General features: G+C 34.3%; 1 protein-coding gene across 1 annotated transcript in view; it reads right to left on the reverse strand.

The window, feature by feature from the left end:
* Positions 1–23,779, reverse strand: part of LOC118195454 (A disintegrin and metalloproteinase with thrombospondin motifs 6-like) — a 493,619-nt gene that overhangs the window by 255,007 nt on the left and 214,833 nt on the right. Inside the window, exons 3-4 of the mRNA XM_085819861.1 lie at positions 16,935–17,088; positions 2,702–2,889 (exon numbers count right to left, since the gene is read on the reverse strand). Of these exons, the coding sequence (XP_085675987.1) occupies positions 2,702–2,889; positions 16,935–17,088 (342 nt within the window). The remainder of the gene's footprint in view (positions 1–2,701; positions 2,890–16,934; positions 17,089–23,779) is intronic.

Consider the following 23,779-nt stretch of genomic DNA (forward strand, 5'->3'; position numbering starts at 1 on the left):
TAACTAGGACATAATTATAAACATTTAAAACCTTGCATTATGGGACCTTTAAATTGCATGCTAAACTAGGCTAATGAGAATTCTTATAGAACTGGGTTAATAATTTGGCTATGTAAAAACCATTTCAAATCTTCAGAAAGAATTCAGAACACTGGAAATTAATGAAGTTTCTAAATAATTCATTGTTTTAAAATTTTATTTTCTAACGATTATTCCCAGGATTATTATTTAGTAATAAAGTACATCCGCATTTTTAAATTGAAAAATTTTTTCTTTTGTTAAGGGAAATTCGCTTCGTTATTGATAATGACAAAGTAATTTAAAAAATTATTGAAAATGTACAATAGTTTAGAAGCAAATCTATAATTTCAACAATCTGTATATATAAAGAAGAATGTCTGTTTGTGTCTTTATTCGAGATCTACTAAGTCACTACTATATTTATCGTCACCAAACTTTCTACCATTCTCTTCTGGGTCCTGGTAAAAGTCGACGTCCATAAGCTAAAACCAGAGACGCTAATTAAAATCTTTGAAAACGTTAATTTTTGCTCTCATTTTTTCCAAGTGCAAATAGTTTCCCATGCTGGAGATAAAAATCTGCTTTATTTCGAGAAGTGTTGCCACTGCTCACATTCAAATCATAGAGTTCGTTAATAAAACATTTCTCAGTTTTACGATGAAATAAAAATAGCATTGCCAAATGTTAAATACATTATTCCCGATTCCAAAAATCCATGCGAAGCCATTTCGACTGTTCTCATCTTCGTTAGACTCAGCCGAAATATTAATTAAAAACTCTGAAAGCACTAATTTTCGTACTCATTTTTCCGAGTGGCAACAGTGAAGATAAAAATTCTTTATTTCGTAAAGTATTGCTGCTGCTCGCTTTCAAATCGTAGAGTCGGTTTATAAGGATCGTAAGTTTTACTAACGTTTATTTTATTTTAAAACTTTACTGTCTTCTCTTATTTTCCACTTCCGGCCAGAATAAACGCGTTAATCTGTTTATGCAAATTGTGCTTGTTAACTCTTAAGTATTTAAGTTGTGGTCTTGTTAACTCTTAAGTACTTAAGTTGTGGAGAAGAGTTAAAAGAGAGAGTGAGCCTTCTTGCCACTTTATTTCACGCGTGCTTTCAGTCAGTTGCTATCCGCCTTTAAGTCCAGAGGTTTAGCCCTCTTTTTATTGAAGACGTATTGTAGTTTTCCGCAGTTTCCATTATACATACGTGAAAATCTAAAAGGCCAATTTTAGTGTTATTCGTTTGTGTAAAGTACTCGAGTTTAGCTCTTATTTAAATTTAGTTAGCTAATAGTTCGTATTTTCTTACGTTCAGCCCACAATTGTTTGGTCTTTGCATCTCGAAGTGCGGAAGCACCTGCAGAGTGTGGAAAAATAAAGGGTAACTAAACCCTTCTCGTCTTGTTATCTCTTCTACAATCCATAGGACATAGTTTTTAGTAAAACTCGCTGTCTGCTCAGAACACTTCATGTTCGCAAAGCAGACAAGGAGAAACAATAGTCCTGACAAGTTAATCAAAAATGTGTAAGTTTTACGAAATCTGTATGTATAAAGAAGAATGTGTGTTTGTTTATTTGTTTGCGTTATTGATTTCTGATCCATTATGATAATTTTTTTGCCACATTTAATCGATTAAAATTGAACATACGTGAAATATTCGAAGGAACTTGAGCTTTTACGACCATTTTTGATTACAAAGAGGAAACTCATTGAAAACTGCTTGCCATTGTTGCAAATATAATGAGAGAGAATTAGTTTATTTTTCTATGGAAATTTTTTATGTGGGTTCCATATCACATCCGACTGAAAAATATATGACTCTGAATCGTAGTTTTTGCATCGTTATTAGAGAAGGATTACAGCGGTATCGTTATCTCTGTTGTTAGATATGTTATTCTCAATCTAACTTAACTGGCATCGGATACTTTCGCTAATTTAATATATTTTTTATATAATATTTTCTTCTTCAAAAATTGGTTTTAAAGTATTTTGATGATAGTACAGTTAATTCATTATAGTCTTACTTGAGACGTTTTCGAGTTTTAATTTGCCATTATAACAAGATTCTGTTAGGAACTCTGAATACTGATTATGACATTTTGTACGGTCAATTTTCGTCAGCGAAGCAATAGATAATTGATCTTTTTTAATTTGACTTAAATATACCCGTGCTTTATCGATTGTTGCCATTAATTTCTATTTATCAGCAGCTAAGTGTTTTTCGTATCATTTTCTGTAATTTGTTTGACAAAAGTCCTTTATTCTTTCCTTACGTACAGATGTCACGTAAAAACATCGTTAAATTGCATTCGATAGCGGTCAAAATGGACATTTTCGTTAAAATATGATACCTAAAATTTTTCGCGATTACAATACTTCGTTTTTATTTCGTATTGCGGTAATTAGATAACAACGTTATTACGACTCTCAGTTCAATGATACATCGAACAAGCAAGTAAATCGCAAATATTAGAAACTTACCATGTTTATAACAGTGAGTATGCAGTATAATAATTCTTAGTTACTTAAAGCATACTTAAACTTCAAACGAGCAAGTAAATTTCAGATATTGGAAACTAACCATGTTCATAAAAGTGAGTATGCCGTAATTCCTAATTAATTAAGCGTAATTGATGATACTTCAAACGAGAAAGTAAATGCAGATATTCGAAACTAACCATGTTCATAACAGTGAGTATGTAGATTTCTATATCTTCTTCAGAATAATAATCCACCATCATTTTATCAGCTACTACTAAAGTCTCGACATTCCTTTCTGTGCTCACCGATCTTTTACTTCTTCTTATGCTCCCAGGAGAGGCATCCTGATTTGATCCCCTGTCCTTCATTGGGTAAACAGTTTTGTCTGCAAAATAAAAACCATCGAATTGTATCAAACAACACTGTAAACACATATGAAAAATTCTTATAGTAATGAGGAAACAACATTTTATTTATAGAATAAAATTATTAATAGAATATATTCATTTCATGATAGTTTCTTTTTAAGTGATAGACGAATAAAAATATAATACCCCATTTTCTGTCGCAGCGTATAATTGAAAGATAAGAGATGGCAAGTTAACTAACAGGAAAGCAAAGTAGCATAAGGTTTATTTGATTTTTCTAAAAATCCCTGTTTCGAGTCACTTCGATATCGATCTTCCGTTTGTGCCCAGTGTCTTCTTCAGAAGTATGAGAAAATGTAATTTATGAACCAAAGCTCTTGGGGGAAAAGACTCCAATGGGGCATTTTGAAAATATCTAATCTATTTATCTATCTAACTGATGAGTAAGAAGATCGTCAATTTTTGTTGTTTGTTTGTCAATTTTGTAAGATTTTTTTTCTAGATCAAGGATTCCCAAGGGGTTTGGTACTGATCCTCTGAGAGTCGATGAAATTTCCATTGGGAGTCAATGATGTTCAACTTTCTGACTGGGGGGGTCGACAACAGAATAAGTACGCGAAGCTAATTGGCATAATCAAGAACTCATTGATTATAAAACAATAATAACTGAATTATTTATTGGCATAAGGTTTTACCACACAAAGTCAAATTTTATTCAAAACACATGAGTATGCTAAGACTTGGAATTTAAAAGTCATCCGGCTAAAAGTTTTAAAGTTCTTCCCGGATCAAAAACACATTTTCCTCAAAATCCTTCTGTTACTCATTTTGCGTTCTTTCTTGTAACTCGTGCTCTATTTTTGCTTAACAAGACATCAGCACAAACGCGACATTGCGCACCGGCTGTCTGCCAAATGCATCATACCATTCCATCCAGAACAGTAACCGTATTCGCGATTCGTTCCATTCCCCTGCAAACCGTAACACAGAAAACTTCTCTTTCGTTCATTATTTATGCAGAAATTTTACCTCAGTTTCTTCAGTTGCTGGCGAATTCCACAAGTGCATATTTTAAAACAGAGTTTAAGGCAAAAAATACCAAGATTTGTGTATAAAAACTATTGGAACTAAGCATACAACAAAAAGAAATCATACAAAAATAGCAAAGTTGCTTGGCTAAAGAATTATTATCAGCATGGATGCCTGAAGAATGTTTATACGCATGGTTGCTAAAGTTTGGCACATTCGAAAATTTCGCGACTTTTTACTAAGATGTTTGCGATAATGCATTAATACCAGTAAACATTTATTATTATTATATATAGATAGATAGATAGATAGATAGAGACAGATAGATAGATGATTAATTATATATTGGTTAGTAAGTAAATGTTATTAATTATTATTATTAAAAAAGTTTATACTAGCAGCTATTATATATCAGTAAGATATTAAATAAGAAGAATCTAAATATCTAGTCATTTTTAAGTACCTAAATGGGTTGTGATCCTAGTTTATCCGGATATTTTAATTTATACTGTAGCTCTAGCCATGTGCGATGCATCGGAAAAACGATTTGTTGGCTTCAATGCCGCAAAGCGAGTTAAGTAACTTCTTTTTCCCATTCACGAAAAAAGATGTTCACAGAGTTCACGTATCGTTCACTCGAACCGAAATGTAGATAGCATCAAAGGTCACTTCATCCGACATTTGACGCGACCGCACCCCCCACGTGGCGGGAGAGTGATAGATTAAGAAGGAAATTCGAAACATTTCAACCGTTTAGTAATGTGAACCCCCATCAACACTCTTCGTCTCATCTCAGACGAAATTGCTATTTATTTTTTATACCTATTTATCTCTCACGTATCACTTTCTTCCCCCGCTTCCTTAATAGTCAGCTCTCCCCCCCCTCCTTTAAAGATGCAATAAACATATTCTTGCCGGAAACGGAACGCAAATTGAAACTGATATCTCTCTCTTCGTTACTCATCCCTAAATCACAGTTTGGTAGAATTAGAAGTGTTTGTTTTTCACATTTTTTCGAAGAAAAAAATTGCAAGTGAGCGTAAATGAATTAAGTGCTATTTTAAATTGATAGCTGTGGCTTGCTACATTGTGGCTACTTGTTGTACGAAGGATAATTAAATGGGACATTATCGTTTACAGTCAATTTCTGAGTACCGTGAAACCTTTGTTCATGAACTTAATTCGTTCCTGAAGTCCGTTCGTAGACTGAAATGTTAGTCAGTCGAAACAATTTTCCCCATGATGCAAAATGTATTATTTCTTTCCTGAAAACTGTTCATCAACCAAAATTTTCGTAATCCGAAGCAATTTATTCCAGAGGAATTAATGGAAAATGGATTAATTCACTACTGGACCACAGATGATTGTTTGTTTAAACTTTACACCAGTGCTTTGGCACAAGTTGGTCACCGAAAACGATAAAAATATTAAATATACGTAAAAAAGGATAAACACAATATTAAACAGGTAAAATAGACGAAAACTTAAGTTAATTTTGCTGTACCTTTACAATGGAAAGCGTACGAAGATGACGACATAAGTGGTAAATAACGAGGAAAATGTCTGGATACGAAATTTCTTTCCATGAAAATATCAAATAGCTCATTTAGGGCGCATTGTCGTTTACTATTTTTTTAAATTTGTTTATTTTTATGAATTTTTTTAAAAATATTTTTCAGAACGTTTTAAAGCTAAAACTGGTATAGAGAGAGGGTGATTATTTCAAGAGTTAATATTGATAAGCAGTGCATATAAAATGCTAAATTCTGCCCAGAAAATGAAGAGCGTGGAGCACACTCAGTTACAAGATGGCTCTGGCGATCCGGGTCCACTGAAATTGCGACAGTCGATATCTTGATTTAATGAAATTTTCCACTAGACGTAAATAAAACTAGTCTTTCTAATGTTCTGAGTGAAATCGTTAAAGGGTTTTTTAGACAGTTTAAAATAATCGAATGACGAAGAGAGCCCATCATTCGATTTCTCTTATCTCGTATTTTTCTCAAGATTTACAAGATTCAAGGATTTCAGAATCCCGGTCCCTAGTTAATACTATACAAAAGAAACTTAGAAATGAAAATCAATATGGTTCTTTTTAAAAAAAATAGTAAAATATAATGAGATGTTTGGAATGTTTAAAATCTGAAGAAGTCTCAAACCATACCAGTAATAACAGTACACGAACAAATAAAACAGAATATAATAAGTAGTTTATATCGTTATTTTCAGAAGGAAATTCTAGATTTGTCGTTTTTTCAAACACGTACTAGGGAAGCTCAAAATTTTAGACGGGAGTATTACGAAATCCGAAGGGAAAAAAAAGTATATTGTTACTACTAAGAGTAATGATGCGTCAGTAATGGCTTTCACATATAAGAATAAAAAAACACGATTTCAAATACTTTAAATTCAAAGGACATGGCTGTTTCCTATGTTGACGTGATTTAGTATTTTTATTTCAAATTCGAATAGCAAAATGCTAATGCATTTATAATAACTAATATGTTTTTTCAGGGACATTGGAACTGATCTTTGGGCTGAAGAAATTGTTTCGGCCTTTTCAAACAATAGTTAGGTAACGTTTCATTTCCTTATGAAAGCTGCAATATTTTTTTTATACCTTGTAAGTACCAAAAACCAGGTATTACGAATAATTATATTTTATTATTTTTACTGATTGTATAATTTCTTGAAATGATTTTTGAGCTCGATTTTTTTTTTTTATATATATATATAAATGATTGAAGGTTTTGTTTGTCGATTAGTTTGAAATTTTCTTTGGTAGAACCTTCTTTGTCCACTTAGAGATATATCAGTCATAAGAAAATGGATCCTTGACACTTAGCCGACAGTACATTTAACCGACAAGTGCATTTAGTCGACACTTTCATTTAGCCGACATAGGATAGACGACATTTTATCCGACAGGGCATAGATTCGACAAGACATTCAGCTGATAAGGCAGTTAGCCGACAAGGTTAGTTAATTATAATTATTGTATAATAATTATAAGTATAATTAGGTAAAAAAAAGTGCAACAATGTTTTTGTAAAATTTTCCCCTATTTCCCGACAATTATTTAATCTTTCTATCAAATACAAACTTGCGCGGATTCTCCTTAAGTTTTGTAAGGTATTTTTCCGGCGTTTTTAGCATGCCTTCGTTGTGTTATGGTCAGCACGCTCGGCGCGTATTCGAGAGGTCAAGGTTCGAGTCCCGGCGAAGGCGTTGCTTATTTTTCATCCTTCCTTTTTCGAAATAACCAAATGTCTCTACAGTTTAACTTTCAAGTCATCTTCTCATCTGTCAGAAAAATACGTTATTTTATTCTTAAAGATCCCATCTCTGATTTTATGTCTCGCGAAGTTTTAGCATATCGTGTCTTCTCATCAGACAGCATGAACTATATTTTCGAAAGGAAAAACTAAATAATTGTTAAATAGCTAATCACAACTAAACTCTTCCTTATCGGCAAAAGTCATCCTAAATGTTCTTCAGTTAGTAAACTGGATTTTTTTTTAACCTTTTACGTTAATAAATTTTTTCTTCTTTAGTCTCTAAGGTATTTATTTATTTTAATTAACTAGCTATTTTATGTTCGAAAGTCTACTCTCACGTCTCCCTTTCTGTTTTCCTGCCACAATGCAAATCTTAGCTGGAGCGTATTTAAGCAAGGATTTTAAATTTAAACTAAATCTAAGTTTTAATTAGCCAAAGGCTACAGAGAAATATTGAACGCGGAAATTGGTTCTAACCTACACCGGCGTGACAACACTATCTGCAAGATTAAAGCAGCGCCATAGACAGAAATGCTGTCGTAGAATATCAACTAGTAACGTGGCCTTCAGCAGGCGGAATATGCTCTGACTAAAGGAATCTCAACCTTTACTTACATACGCGCAAGCTAAAATTTGCATTCTAGAAGGAAAACGGAAAGGGAAAACTGGCAGTAAAGTTTCGAAACATATAGTAACTGGTTAATTAAAATAAAAATATACCTTATAAGTTAATGAGATTTGCTTCCCAATTTAGCTCTTTCCGACGCTTTCAAAATTCTGATATATTAGCTTTATCACATTTCATTACTGTTTTCATCGAGAGATCACTCTACATTCGTTTTCGTTTTGCTTCATCCATTCCTTTCCATTTAAAATTGTTTTGCTTCATCCATTCCTTTCCATTTAAAATTGTTTTGCTTCATCCATTCCTTTCCATTTAAAATTGTTTTGCTTCTCCCAATGCTGAACTTTTCATTTTACCTTCTGAAATCTATACCTGATCGCTATCTAAAATTGATTTCGTAATCTAGGCCAACCTAAGGTTGCTTTTCTAGCCTAATTTTAAATCTGTACTCTATGTAGTATCTTATGTAGTATTAAAAGCAGATAAAAATACAATACTTGTCCATAAACCTTCTTGTTGCGCACCCTGAAAACGGCCTTTTATCAAATAAATGTGGACAAATTTTACTAAAACATTGTCGCATATTTTTATTTAAATGTAGGTGTTGTCATCTAAACGTGTTGTCGATTAAACGTATTCTTGGCTAAATATCGGTAAGCTAAATGTCGGTGATAACTAAATGCTCTATTGTCTAAATGACTTTCTCGGCTAAATGTCCGTCTCAACTAGATGTCTTGTTGGCTAATTGTCCGATAAGCTAACACTTGGCGGCCAAGTGCCTGTGACCGTACGAACGTTATGAACTCAGTACTACTTGTTTTAATTAGCTTTAAATTCAGTTATATATTAAGTACTCTATCAGTCGAGGTGTAATTAGGCTTTAAGCTATGTTATTAATATTTCTCATTTTATCTGTCCTTGGGAAAATGTGCTTTCGTCTGAGCTCTTTTACCAATTCCATTTTAGTTACATTTTCGTGTTTTATTTACTGGAGCAGCGTCGATATATACGGGGTTCATTCTTTCTAGGCCATGTCGCGAATAACACGAACGCTATGCTTGGTTTGGTTTGGTTTATCTGATTATGGGAAAACACTCGAGGGATAAGGAGAGAGATGTTTTCATGGAGTATTTTTTTTTTTTTTTTTCCTAATAGAAACTGTCTAGTATACACCAAACGCTGTGTAGAGCAGAATATACATGTAAAACACATACGAATTCATTTGTAGTGTAGTTGATAAATTTTGCAGTATGCGACACTATCAATGATGACAAATAATAATAAAATATATTGTACATTATATCGCTTCATATACAATAAATAAATACTATTAATAAAATAAGGCAGAATTTACTTTCCAAAATTTAAAAAAAAAAAATATCCTGAGTACCAAAGCTACCACAGAATGTTTGTAATCTTAATAGGAAGATTGTCAAAAGCAGACGTGAGATAAAATCAGTGTACATGGGGGAAGAATCAGATGTTTTGATCGTTGATAGCCGTGATCCCCTGCTGATATTTTTATAGTCGTCACAGATAATATATTAATAATCAAAGCGGAAGTTCTGAATACAGACCTGTAATCTGGAAACGTACTTGAGGTTCCTAAAGATGACCATTCGAAGATGAACATTTTCATAAGATTAAGTTGCTTCTATTAGAAAAGTACCTATAATCGTAATTACTTGGAGATAGATGGTCTATGATGACCATGGACGGACTACAATGGACTATTGATAAGTTCTATTCTAATGGACTGATTCTATTCTTATGGATTATTGATCAATTATATTTATGAACTATTGACAAATTTTATTCTGTTGAGATGGACAATTGACTAATTCCAAAGATTGGTCATGACCACTCAAATGGACTATTGACAAATTCTATTAATCCTGATTAATTGTATTGTTAACTACTGATTTGTTCTATGACGCTTCTAATACTATACCCATATTCAGTTCTAATGGATTGTTGACCACTTCCATTGACAATTGTAATGGATTATAGGCAAACTCTATTCTAATGGATTACTGACTAATTCTATGATTTATCGACTACATATGAAATATTTATGAACTGTTTTTAAAATACTGGCATGACCATTTATAGCCTATTAAATATATTGTATTCTGTAAACTATTGTACGCAATAATTCCGTTGCAGATCACCCCGCACAGGTTACAGAAATGGGTCGGAAAGACATCGATTTGTTTTCTGGAAACAGAAGACTGCATGCACTTTTGAAAAAGCGAAATCGCTATCCTGAGCCTGAGCTTCATTTTCAGGGATCATGGATTCCATTCATCATTGAAGTTTCTAGGAGTGATGGTCGATCCAAAATTAACTTTGGTTCCATATGTTCTGTACTTAAAGAAATGTTTCAAGATACTAAATCGTTTAAAAGTCCTTGCAAACACCTCCTGGGATGCGGAACGTTATTCATTACTTCACATCTGCAGAGCTGTAGTGTTCTAGATTTGATTATGGCTTAGACGAGTGTGGATCAGAGCAGTCTTCGGTTTTATCGAAACTAGATCTGATTCATCATCAGAATGTGCGGATTTTTTTTTTTTTTTTTTTTTTTTTTCTGGAGCTGTTTTAGAACATCTCTAGTTCAGAGTCTATTTGTCTACTGTTTCGAATCTTCGCTTCAATTGAGACGCGATCAATTGTCTCTCTATCTGTATTGCAACATCATGTCGCATCCCCATCACCCTTGCCTGCCTCATACGCTAGATGATGGCTATAACCTGTGATTTTTGCTGCGCAGCTTCCCTATGCATCTCGATTCCTCATAAAAGCTCATGTGTTTATGGAAAAATGCTACATATCCGATGTGAATGCCTATGCAGTTCATCCTTTTGAAATCCTGCCTTGGAAAATGATCAGATTTAGGTGCTGGATGTTGCTGCTGATGTTGACAGAAGAAATACTAGCGAGGCTGTATATAAACAATTTTCCCAAGAGCATTAGATATAAATACAGCAATTGTACTCCTATATTCAGTGATGAATCGAAGACAGCTAGTCGTGTGTAAGCATCATTTGTTATGTGGAACGATATGGTAAGCGATTGAATGAGGCTTGTCAGTACTCACTGCTGAATTAACTGTTGTGTATTATGCCCTATATTTTGTATCTAAACTTTACAAGAAAAATGCTATTATTTTACTGACTCACGTAATGGTTTAAAAGATCTAGAATCATTTTCGAATACCCAGAACCCTGTGGTTGTTGAAGTTATACGAAAATACGTGGGAAAAAGTGTTTAAACATTAAATAAAATAATCTAAATCGAATTTTGAAAACATCGCTTCACTATATCGCATTGTCATCGACAAGCAGTGTTTGCAGAAAATTTGAACTCGAAAGTTTGTCAGGAAGAGGTTAAAAATCGGTAATAAAATCCCGCCGCTAGTGAAATTTTATGGGTAAACTAAATTAAAGTTTATATAAATACAGGTCCCATAGAGCCATCTAATTCTGAATAACAGAATCAATAAAACAAATGTTCGTTATAGTGTTTTCAAACCTATTTTTTTAAATCCTTTGTACGAGAATACAATATGTATACTAGTATATATATCAGTATTGCATGCATAATCAATACTGTATGCATATATCATTGAGTTGTCACTGCCTGAAACAAAATATTTTTCTCTTCCTCGCACTGGCGTGTTGTTATTCAGTAAGGAATAAGATATTTAACTTTTAAATTAATACCGATTAGCAAACAAACGATCCAAAAGCAATAAACGCAGCTTTTAAGAATACTTTTTCGATTTTTTTAAACTTAATGATTTCAATAAATATATATTTTACACTTAGGATGTCTAGTTATAAATGTTAAATATTTTTATGAAATTACCCTAACTGGATTCATTAAAATCCTTATATATATATTTCTTTTCTTGTAGTAACTTTAGATAGCTGGCCTGCAAGCGGCTAGTTAACTAAAAAATTAAAAGTTTGTAAACAGTGAAATAAAAATCAAACTGCAGTAAACAGTATAAATACATATGTGGATTAATAAAGTCTCAGTTAGAAGTTTGGAATCATTTTTCTGAGAAGGTAAAAAATGTAAGCAAAAATATATTAAACTTTAAATGTCGTTAATTATAAGATTAAAAGCATAGCAAATGGAAAATCCGAGTTTCAAGTCCGTTGTAGAAGAGTATACAGAAGTGGCATTGAAATCAAGATACCAGATTAGGAACAGATTCGAAATCTGTGTGAAATAAATGCAGAAACACGCACGAGTGAAATCTGACGCATATTAATTCCTTAGAATCATCAGATGCACACATGCTTTGTATTTCATCACATCTGCTAACCAACTGCCTGAATTTCTTCACGAAATTAAAACACTGCACGCGTATTTAAAATAGTTTTAACTTGCATAAAGTTACTAAGCAATCAAAAGAGATTTTAAAGACATCTTTCCTTCAAAAAATTACTAATTTACGTAAATAAGAAAATTTTAAGATAAATGCAAAGGTACCTTTGCATATATATACAGTATATATACAGTATATATATATATACATAAAGAAATCATGTGGATTTTTATATTTCAATATTAATAATAATAAATTAGGTGATTTCCGTGTTAGATAATCATTTTACCCTAGTAACTCTACTTCAGTGGTGTTTCGTAATATTTTATTTTGACAAACTTATTTTCAATTATTCATTTTTATTCTTTATTATTTTTTTAGTCCAAAGGGGCTTCGTCCCTGAAGGACTATTGTTTTCTTTTTGCGATTTTGCTTTGAATCACTATAAATGTCCGTTTCACTTTTCAAACGGTTGCCAAAAAATGTTAGAATTCTGCATTATATTTAAAGAAATTAAATAATGAAAAATATGCATAAATGTATGTCTATTTCTCACATTGTGATAAAACAACGGTACATAGAGCCATTGAATTTTGAATGACGTAAACCTCCTACGAATACGGGCATATGAAAGAATTGGAATTTGTTTTATCATCGATATCATATTTTCTAAAACTTTAAGGAATTTTTGAATAACAAACTCAACGATTTTAAAAACGAGCAACGGTAACACTCTACGGGGAAAAAAAGACTTTTTTATCTCCAGCGCGCGGAGCTGTGTATCGGAAATTCTAAAGATATGCTCATTTTAAAATTATTTTGCGACATTGCTATTGACCTGAATTTTATGGTTTAAGTGCAAAGAACATGATATTTAATAAATAAAGATAACACACAAAACGTTAAAAACACGCCCCTTTGGAATTTAAAATCTGAAACCTTTCAGAATTTTTTTTTATTTTTTACTCTTTATTTATATTTTTTTTACCAGCCCAAAAGGGTTATTAGTCTCGAAACGCGATTTTGCACTGAATCACTATAAATGCGTCTTTTCACTTTTTATTCGAGTCTAAACAGAGAGCCATTTAACAAAATGTAAGATATTTTATCTTTAAAACTTATTTTGTCTGTTGAGGTTTAATAAACTAAGCTTTTTCAAAACAACTGATGAAATTCTTAAGAATATTCGTTTCTTAATTTTGAATCGGATTGATTTAAATAATAAAAACGCATTTAATTCATTATCTAACTAATTAAAAATAGTCAGTATTTTCATAAAATGACGTTATATAGTTTTTATTATTTATTTCATATTTTGTAAAACGTCAATGCATTTTTAATTAACCATATGCGGAGAAATCAAAGAGGACCGGCCGGCAGAATTTAAGGGGGCAAAATTTTTTTTAATTTAAAGAAGCATCCAGAAACAAAACTTAGAAATGTTAATTTTTTTTAATTTTAGGGGAGACACTGGGTAGCAGAATTTACGGGCAGCAAATTTGCAGAACTTATAGGATCACCGAGGAACACAATTTAGAAATGAAAATTTTTTTTTTAATGTAGGGGGGCACTGGGAAGCGAAATTTACAACCCGCGGAGATTACACCAGGCGGCATACCTCCGCCCTGTCCTTTTTACACATTGAACATGTACACAACAGACTATGTATGATAAGATCAAGAAAACTAACGGCAAAGTATTGTCGAAGTATAAAGTATAAGGACTGAAATTTGGTACGACAGAAATCACTCGACTTCTTATTTAACAGAGTTCAAATGTATACACAAAGGAGCTACGAAGAAAAAAAGTAATCGTATATGTTTTTAAATCCGATGGCGAAGCAATACTCCCTGGAAATCAATAACCCAAAATTCCTAAAATAATGATTGCTTCTACTTCATTTCTCAGCGGACCCATTAACGGCCAAGCGGTAAAATCGCTGAATATTGGTCGTTCGGTCCGGAGTTCGAACCTGGCTGCATGGATGTTTCCGCGGTTTTTTTTTATATGTAACGTGTGTATGAGCCAGTTTCTATTAGAAAGATCCACGAAGGCATCCCTGCCTTTAGGCAGATAGCCCTCGAGTGTTGTGCTGTAATCAAGTGAAACCAAACTAAAACCATTTATCAGCGAATTTAGCAATAGAATGAAGGGGGGAATTAAACGAGACGAACATTGTCCGGAGAATTTTCCGCAAAGAAAGGTTTGCCTTAAAATGTATCCCCGGCCCCTCAGTGGCAGGCTTTAACCGTTTATAGGCGTTGACCACTAGTAAAGATGGAAGCGGTGGCCTCTTTATTATGGAGGCACCTAGTACGTGGCCCACTGTTGCCTGTTACGAAGAGACGGATAAATTACACTGCTCGACATTGAAAATGCAACACCAAAAAGGAGTGGTCAGAAATTTATGCAAATTTTAGAGTAGACGCACGTCACTGAGTTATGCGAATGATGTGAAAGGCGCAGCTCTCCGACGCATGTGAAGTAAGATATAAGGGAAGGAACGTGCAGAATGTACAATATTTGTATCGTTATGTCTGCCAGACGAATTATCAAAGTTGAGTTGGTTTTTGTCCCGGAGGATACGTGTAATAGGAGAGAATGCCAGCCCGCTGTCAACGAAGGCACTTCGAGCAGATAGACGATTTTACGAGGGGTATGGTGATCGGACTGAGAAGGGCGGGTTGGTCCTTACGTCAAATCGCAGCTGATACCTACATGGATGCGAGCACGGTGCATCGGCTATGGCGAACATGGTTGGAACAAGGAAATGTGGGAAGAAGGAGGGATGCAAGTGCAGCCAGAGTGACGTCAGCACGCGTGGATCGACGCATCCGCTGACAAGCTGTTGCGGTCCCGCAAGTCACTTGTACCGCGATTCTGCAGCATGTGCAAGATACCCTGGATGTTACAGTGTCGACCAGAACCATTTCCCGTCAATTGCTTTAAAGTGGCCTGCACTCACGGTGTCTGTTAAGAAGACTGCCATTGACCCCACAGCACAGACGCCAACGTTTAGAATGGTGCGGGACTGGAGCGATGTGGATGACAGAATGGCGAAACGTCGTGTTCTCAGATGAGTCACGCTTCCGTTTATGCAGTGACAGTCGCCAGTCGTACGTATGTGGCTTCGACATGGAGACAGATCTATTCCGGCAGTAACTGTGGAACGCCCCACCGCGCGACAACGTGGCATAATGGTTTGGGGCGCTATTGCCTACGATTCCAGGTCACCTCTAGTTCGTATTCAGGGCACTATGACGTCCAGTGATACTTGGATAATGTACTGCGGCCGGTAGCAATCCCCTACCTTCAGGGGCTGCCTAATGCAATTTTTCAGGAGGATAACGCCCGACCACACAGTGCTCGCATCGGCCAACATGCTCTGCTAGGTATACAGATGCTTTCCTGGCCGCCGTACTGACCTGTCACCAATCTAACATGTGTGGGATGTGATTGGACACCGTTTGCAGACTCTGCCCCTGCCTCGTTCAGAAGACGAACTGTGGTAAATGGTTGAAAGGGAATGGAGAGCCATGCCTCAGGACACCATCCGCACTCTTATTGACTCTATGCGTAGACGTGTTTCTTCGTGCATCAGTGTCCACGGCTGTCCTACATCCTACTACTGAGCCCTGCTTACTTAGGGTAAATATTAGGTGGCTCCCTGACTTCTACATAAAATAACATAACATAACATCCTACTAAGCCGACGCCGTTCCCGTTCTGTATTCTGACTGTGAGTTTAAAATAAAGATCACTTGTTGCTGCTTGCTGTCTGTGCCTTTTTTCCAAATTTCATCACTTTCTGACCACTCCTTCTTGGCGTTGCATTTTCAATGTCCAGCAGTGTATATACATGCCTTCTCTGAACTTCGAACCCGGGTCATTCAGTACGGTAGTCACAGTCACTAACCGCTTTTCTGTGATGGAATATAGATATAGTAATTGGCCTGAATTTCATGTTGAAATAATATTAATGATATAATATTAAGAAGCCGCCCAACCCGCATAGTGGTTAGCGTCTCTGACTGCCGTGCCGAAGGGTCTGGGTTCGAATCCCGGAGAAGGCATGGATGCTTGTAAATGTATAGTGTCGGTACGGCACGGCGGCACTTTAAATACGCGGATAGCCGAGAGTCCTCTCGTGTGGTTTGGTGGAAGGGGAGAGGGGTGGAAGACCTTCGGACCCCTCCCATCAAAATTGGGGACGGAACGGAGCTAATTTAAAGTAATTAAATAAGGCTCAAAGAAATTTAGTTTATTATGGAAATTTAAAATTTGCTATTTAAGGCAAAGCAGAAAAGGGTAGAACTTGTGGATTTGTTTTTCTGTTTCTTTCTGATTTCTGAATGCCTTCAATACATAAAGTTAGTTTCACATGAGGAAAAAGTTACGGAAGGGAGGAAGAGAAAGAACATTACCAAAAAAAGTGAAAGAAATAAAAATATCCTCTTTTTCTAGAAGAATCGAGAATAGTTTCTAGGAACTGTCGAATATTATCAGAATCAGAGGTGATACTTCTGGCGATGTATCAGCAGGTATCAATTAATTTTCATCGATCTGCTTATATATATAAAATATATTTCATCGCCAAAATGCGCCAGCAATACTTGGCGATATACTGTAGGATACTGGGTAATACACAAGTACCATGTTTCCTCCTCAGTCTATGGAGATTCGAACAGAAATGAAGACATCCGGAAGGAAATCTGTAAATTTAACTTCAACAAAAATTGCTCTAATTTATGTGGCATAATTAAAGAGAAATTTTTGTTTTTTATCTCTTACCTACATTTCCACAAGTGCCTTCGTTTCCAGTTTTTAAGCTTTTCAGAGCAGATCTTTTGTACAGTACGTGCGTCTGTCCAGCAGAAGGGCTACCTTGGTGTCCATGATACGGTTCTATGAAATATTCCTGGTTTTCTGTTCTGATCAGACCTGTCTGAAGAAGTAAACAAAAAATAATAATAATTTTACTTACTGGTATCATCTACAAAATGTATTAATTAATGAATTTCATTCTATGCTTAGATTTATAATATTAATCATAGTACTATTATACAATGATATTAAAAAATAACCCTAATTATTTTAAATTGTTATATACGTCGTGTCCATGAACATCCTTACCCGACCTTTATATCCGTCGTATTTTATTTCGCCATTCGTCATAGACATGTACTCCAATTACAAAACTGTTTTAAGTGATGTGAAAATTTATGTTTTGGCATTTTTAAAGACATCAGTAATATTATTAATATTATGAAATCTAACTTTTTAACATGCACTGCCTATTCCTACACTTATGAAAATTTTTTACTCGTTATGAAAAAAGTAAAGCGTAAAACATTTGACTCCCGTACCACAAAAATTAACCAAGGTATTTGCTAATAAAATCCGGAATCATACTCAGGAACCACACACACACACACACACACACACGGGAAAAAAGAAAAAAAAAAAAAAAAAAAAGAAGGAAATGTTTGCATTTCTATATAACTAAATATAAAATATCAGGTAAGAGATGAGGTTTCTGTTCTTGGTAGATATGTGACGAGCATTTCATGGTTTTCCACATGTGTAAAGTGTACACGAGCCAATTTACCTTAGAAAGTCCTCCACGAAGGCATTATTCCTCCCCCGAGTGCTTTGCCATAATCAAATAAACGAAGCCAAACCAGATCTCGACCAGCCTTAAAAAGTTAAATGAGTTGTTGAAATATGCACAAGAACTCACTGATTTTCCAATGCAACCCAAATTAAAAAAGAAAAGGAAACTTTACGAAAACCTCTGTGCTCTTTACCGTAAAACTGTTAAGGAATTGTTTCTGTCATCGTCTCGAGCAAAAATCAGAAGCTTTTTAAGAGAATAATTGTATTACGTACTTATTAAGCAGCAATAAAAATCCTTTCAATTAACATTTTTTTACAACAATATTTAGATTTGTTTAAATTACACGTACTTTCTTAATCTGAATTATATTTAATATATTCTTTCTAATCGAAAATAAATTTTGTGGAACTCGATTTTGCTTTACGCGCTATGTATTAAAGACGTAACCTCAACGCAAGAGTTTACTGCATTTTTAAATTTCATTCCCAAATAAAGACTTGGTAGTCTGTTCTTATACAGCTTCTTCAGAGTCTGCGTAATCACTTAGTTTCCTAAAAAGATAGTTAAATTAGACTTTGAGCTCGTTGCCACCCATAAGTTTCAAATATTAATTATTGAAATGAAAACAAAAACTGAAATCCTATTTTACAAGTAATTAATATCCTTAGAAGTTGCCACTGTGTCTGAGACAAAAAAAAAAAAAAAAAAAAATCCTCCTTCCTACATGCAAAAAAGAAAGCCATTCTGTAACATTTCTCTACAAGAAAGGAAAATTAATAATTTTTTCCTCCAGTTTCAAACTTCCTTGAATGATCCCGAATAAAGCCGTAGCCCACACTAGTCGCGCGATTCTAGATTTTTATTATATTCCTCCACACGTCACTTCGAGGTACTTTCCCCATCATTTATCTAGGAAAAGAGAAGTCTATGGCAGGGCTTTATTTTTGTGTTAAATACAATTTCTTTTTATTCGCTTCAAAAGATGGATGACGACGGTTTAGAATGACGAGAGCGTGTTCTTTTTCCCACTAAATGAAATTCGAGATTGCCTCGTAGCAAGTGACTGGCGGTTACAAATTGAGGTAAAATCAAAACACTTTTCTTAAATCCAATAAGCTCGAAAGAAGGATTTTTTTTTCTTTCTGAGACACTCGATTCCTTGTTTTAGTCTCGCAGAAATGAAAAAAGGATTATTGAGACTTTGATTTCATAACCTGTTCTCGATTCGTATTATGGTGGCGTACGTTGCATTTGTCACGTCTGGATTAGATGCCAGTCGGACAGCTTTAGAGCTTTTATCTAATGTTCAGTTTTCATTTTGATTACTTTATCTCCTAGCTGTTATCTTTACTTGAATTAAATATGAATAACTAAACAATTAAGTGGATATAGAAGTATTTTAGAATTTCACACATACTGTTTACACTTCTATCAGATATCGCTTTAATTTTAGCAAGCCTACATCTAAGGAAATTATTCGACTATTATACAGCAAAAATATGCGGTTGAAGCTTAGGAGCTAACTAATTGAGTCGAACCTCACTATAACGAATCCGGTTGTCGGATATAACGAATGAAACCATTTACCAGTTTTCTGTATATTTATCCTATACTATGTATATCTTTGTTAATTTATACTGCTATAGAGAACTTCCAAAGGTATGAAAATCGGATATAACAAACTATGGATATCTTCTACTAACAGTTTAGTGAATTTTTCCTATTTTTCCAAAATTTCTGCAAGTTTTAACGAAACATTACTGACCCTTAAATCATCCACGTTTAAGATGATAGGATTTACATTCTGTCCGCAAAGGAAAATGCATTTAAACTGCTTTTCTTTTATGTTCAACCCCACGTTTATCAGACTATGAGAAACAGGTGCGTCACTCAATCTAGGAGCTCCAGGACGCAATAAGCCAAATAGGACACCACATAACTTTCTTTGTAAATAGTGTTAATCCAAACAACGTTAAATGGATTCTTTGATTCTTTTACTGAGTTCAAACCAAGGTATGGATATCTTCTACTAACACTTTAGTGAATTTTTCCTGTTTTTCCAGAATTTCTGCAAGTTTTAACGAAACATTACTGACCCTTAAATCATCCACGTTTAAGATGATAGGATTTACATTCTGTCCGCAAAGGAAAATGCATTTAAACTGCTTTTCTTTTATGTTCTATCCCACGTTTATCACTCAATCTAGGAGCTCCAGGACGCAATAAGCCAAATAGGACACCACATAACTTTCTTTGTAAATAGTGTTAATCCAAACAACGTTAAATGGATTCTTTGATTCTTTTACTGAGTTCAAACCAAGGTATGGATATCTTCTACTAACACTTTAGTGAATTTTTCCTGTTTTTCCAGAATTTCTGCAAGTTTTAACGAAACATTACTGACCCTTAAATCATCCACGTTTAAGATGATAGGATTTACATTCTGTCCGCAAAGGAAAATGCATTTAAACTGCTTTTCTTTTATGTTCTATCCCACGTTTATCACTCAATCTAGGAGCTCCAGGACGCAATAAGCCAAATAGGACACCACATAACTTTCTTTGTAAATAGTGTTAATCCAAACAACGTTAAATGGATTCTTTGATTCTTTTACTGAGTTCAAACCAAGGTATGGATATCTTCTACTAACACTTTAGTGAATTTTTCCTGTTTTTCCAGAATTTCTGCAAGTTTTAACGAAACATTACTGACCCTTAAATCATCCACGTTTAAGATGATAGGATTTACATTCTGTCCGCAAAGGAAAATGCATTTAAACTGCTTTTCTTTTATGTTCTATCCCACGTTTATCACTCAATCTAGGAGCTCCAGGACGCAATAAGCCAAATAGGACACCACATAACTTTCTTTGTAAATAGTGTTAATCCAAACAACGTTAAATGGATTCTTTGATTCTTTTACTGAGTTCAAACCAAGGTATGGATATCTTCTACTAACACTTTAGTGAATTTTTCCTCTTTTTCCAGAATTTCTGCAAGTTTTAACGAAACATTACTGACCCTTAAATCATCCACGTTTAAGATGATAGGATTTACATTCTGTCCGCAAAGGAAAATGCATTTAAACTGCTTTTCTTTTATGTTCTATCCCACGTTTATCACTCAATCTAGGAGCTCCAGGACGCAATAAGCCAAATAGGACACCACATAACTTTCTTTGTAAATAGTGTTAATCCAAACAACGTTAAATGGATTCTTTGATTCTTTTACTGAGTTCAAACCAAGGTATGGATATCTTCTACTAACACTTTAGTGAATTTTTCCTGTTTTTCCAGAATTTCTGCAAGTTTTAACGAAACATTACTGACCCTTAAATCATCCACGTTTAAGATGATAGGATTTACATTCTGTCCGCAAAGGAAAATGCATTTAAACTGCTTTTCTTTTATGTTCTATCCCACGTTTATCACTCAATCTAGGAGCTCCAGGACGCAATAAGCCAAATAGGACACCACATAACTTTCTTTGTAAATAGTGTTAATCCAAACAACGTTAAATGGATTCTTTGATTCTTTTACTGAGTTCAAACCAAGGTATGGATATCTTCTACTAACACTTTAGTGAATTTTTCCTGTTTTTCCAGAATTTCTGCAAGTTTTAACGAAACATTACTGACCCTTAAATCATCCACGTTTAAGATGATAGGATTTACATTCTGTCCGCAAAGGAAAATGCATTTAAACTGCTTTTCTTTTATGTTCTATCCCACGTTTATCACTCAATCTAGGAGCTCCAGGACGCAATAAGCCAAATAGGACACCACATAACTTTCTTTGTAAATAGTGTTAATCCAAACAACGTTAAATGGATTCTTTGATTCTTTTACTGAGTTCAAACCAAGGTATGGATATCTTCTACTAACACTTTAGTGAATTTTTCCTCTTTTTCCAGAATTTCTGCAAGTTTTAACGAAACATTACTGACCCTTAAATCATCCACGTTTAAGATGATAGGATTTACATTCTGTCCGCAAAGGAAAATGCATTTAAACTGCTTTTCTTTTATGTTCTATCCCACGTTTATCACTCAATCTAGGAGCTCCAGGACGCAATAAGCCAAATAGGACACCACATAACTTTCTTTGTAAATAGTGTTAATCCAAACAACGTTAAATGGATTCTTTGATTCTTTTACTGAGTTCAAACCAAGGTATGGATATCTTCTACTAACACTTTAGTGAATTTTTCCTGTTTTTCCAGAATTTCTGCAAGTTTTAACGAAACATTACTGACCCTTAAATCATCCACGTTTAAGATGATAGGATTTACATTCTGTCCGCAAAGGAAAATGCATTTAAACTGCTTTTCTTTTATGTTCTATCCCACGTTTATCACTCAATCTAGGAGCTCCAGGACGCAATAAGCCAAATAGGACACCACATAACTTTCTTTGTAAATAGTGTTAATCCAAACAACGTTAAATGGATTCTTTGATTCTTTTACTGAGTTCAAACCAAGGTATGGATATCTTCTACTAACACTTTAGTGAATTTTTCCTGTTTTTCCAGAATTTCTGCAAGTTTTAACGAAACATTACTGACCCTTAAATCATCCACGTTTAAGATGATAGGATTTACATTCTGTCCGCAAAGGAAAATGCATTTAAACTGCTTTTCTTTTATGTTCTATCCCACGTTTATCACTCAATCTAGGAGCTCCAGGACGCAATAAGCCAAATAGGACACCACATAACTTTCTTTGTAAATAGTGTTAATCCAAACAACGTTAAATGGATTCTTTGATTCTTTTACTGAGTTCAAACCAAGGTATGGATATCTTCTACTAACACTTTAGTGAATTTTTCCTGTTTTTCCAGAATTTCTGCAAGTTTTAACGAAACATTACTGACCCTTAAATCATCCACGTTTAAGATGATAGGATTTACATTCTGTCCGCAAAGGAAAATGCATTTAAACTGCTTTTCTTTTATGTTCTATCCCACGTTTATCACTCAATCTAGGAGCTCCAGGACGCAATAAGCCAAATAGGACACCACATAACTTTCTTTGTAAATAGTGTTAATCCAAACAACGTTAAATGGATTCTTTGATTCTTTTACTGAGTTCAAACCAAGGTACAGAACAACTGGTTGTTCAGAGGTCTGTTGCCTTTCGCCACTGCGAGGCCAGTCGCTTCACCCATTTCTCTACTTCAACGCTGGTATATAAACTAAAGCCTTTTTTTAGGCCAAAAGGGCTTTCTTCCTGAGGGACTATTGTTTTCGTTTTGCGTCGAATCACTCTGAATGTCCGTTTCACTTTTCAAACTGTTGCCACCAAATATTATCGCTCTGTATTTTATTTGAAGAAATTAAATAATTAAGAAATTGCATAAATTTATGTTTTCTTCTCGCTCTGTGTAAAAACAACGGTTCCTAGAGACATACAATTTTGAATGATGTAAACCTCCTACGCATATGGGCATGTGAAAGACCAAATTTGAAATTTGGAATTTGTTTTATTATCGATTTCCTATTTTGTAAAACTTTAACGAATTTTTGATTAACAAACTCGAGGATTTCAAAGCGAGCAATGGCAACGTTGTACAGAAAAACCTTTTTATCTCCAGCGCGTGAGTCTCTGTATCGGAAATTCTAAAGATAATGCTCATTTTAAAACTATTTTGCGACATTGCTGTTGAACTGAATTTTATGGCTAAAGTGCGAAGAACGTGATATTTAATAAATAAAGGTAACAGACAAAATGTTAAAAATGTCCCTTTGGGCGTAATTTAAAATCTGAAAATTTTCAGATTAATTTAAATTTTTTTTTAATCTTTCAGATTTTTATTTTATTTTATTTTTTTAACCAGGAGACATGAAAAATGAGCAATGCCCTCCCTCGTCGGCACTCGAACCTGGACCTTTCAAATATGCGCCTGGTGTGCTATCGTTACACTAGGAAGGCATGCTGCGAGGAGGAAGAAAATACCTTATAATGTTACGGATTCTCGGATCCGGATATCTAATGAGTTTTGCTTTCAGTCTCAAGAATTCTATAT

This window comes from Stegodyphus dumicola, chromosome 7 (genome assembly GCF_044657685.1).
Source record: "Stegodyphus dumicola isolate Sdum_Otavi_A_Nest chromosome 7, ASM4465768v1".
Lineage (NCBI taxonomy): Eukaryota > Metazoa > Arthropoda > Arachnida > Araneae > Eresidae > Stegodyphus > Stegodyphus dumicola.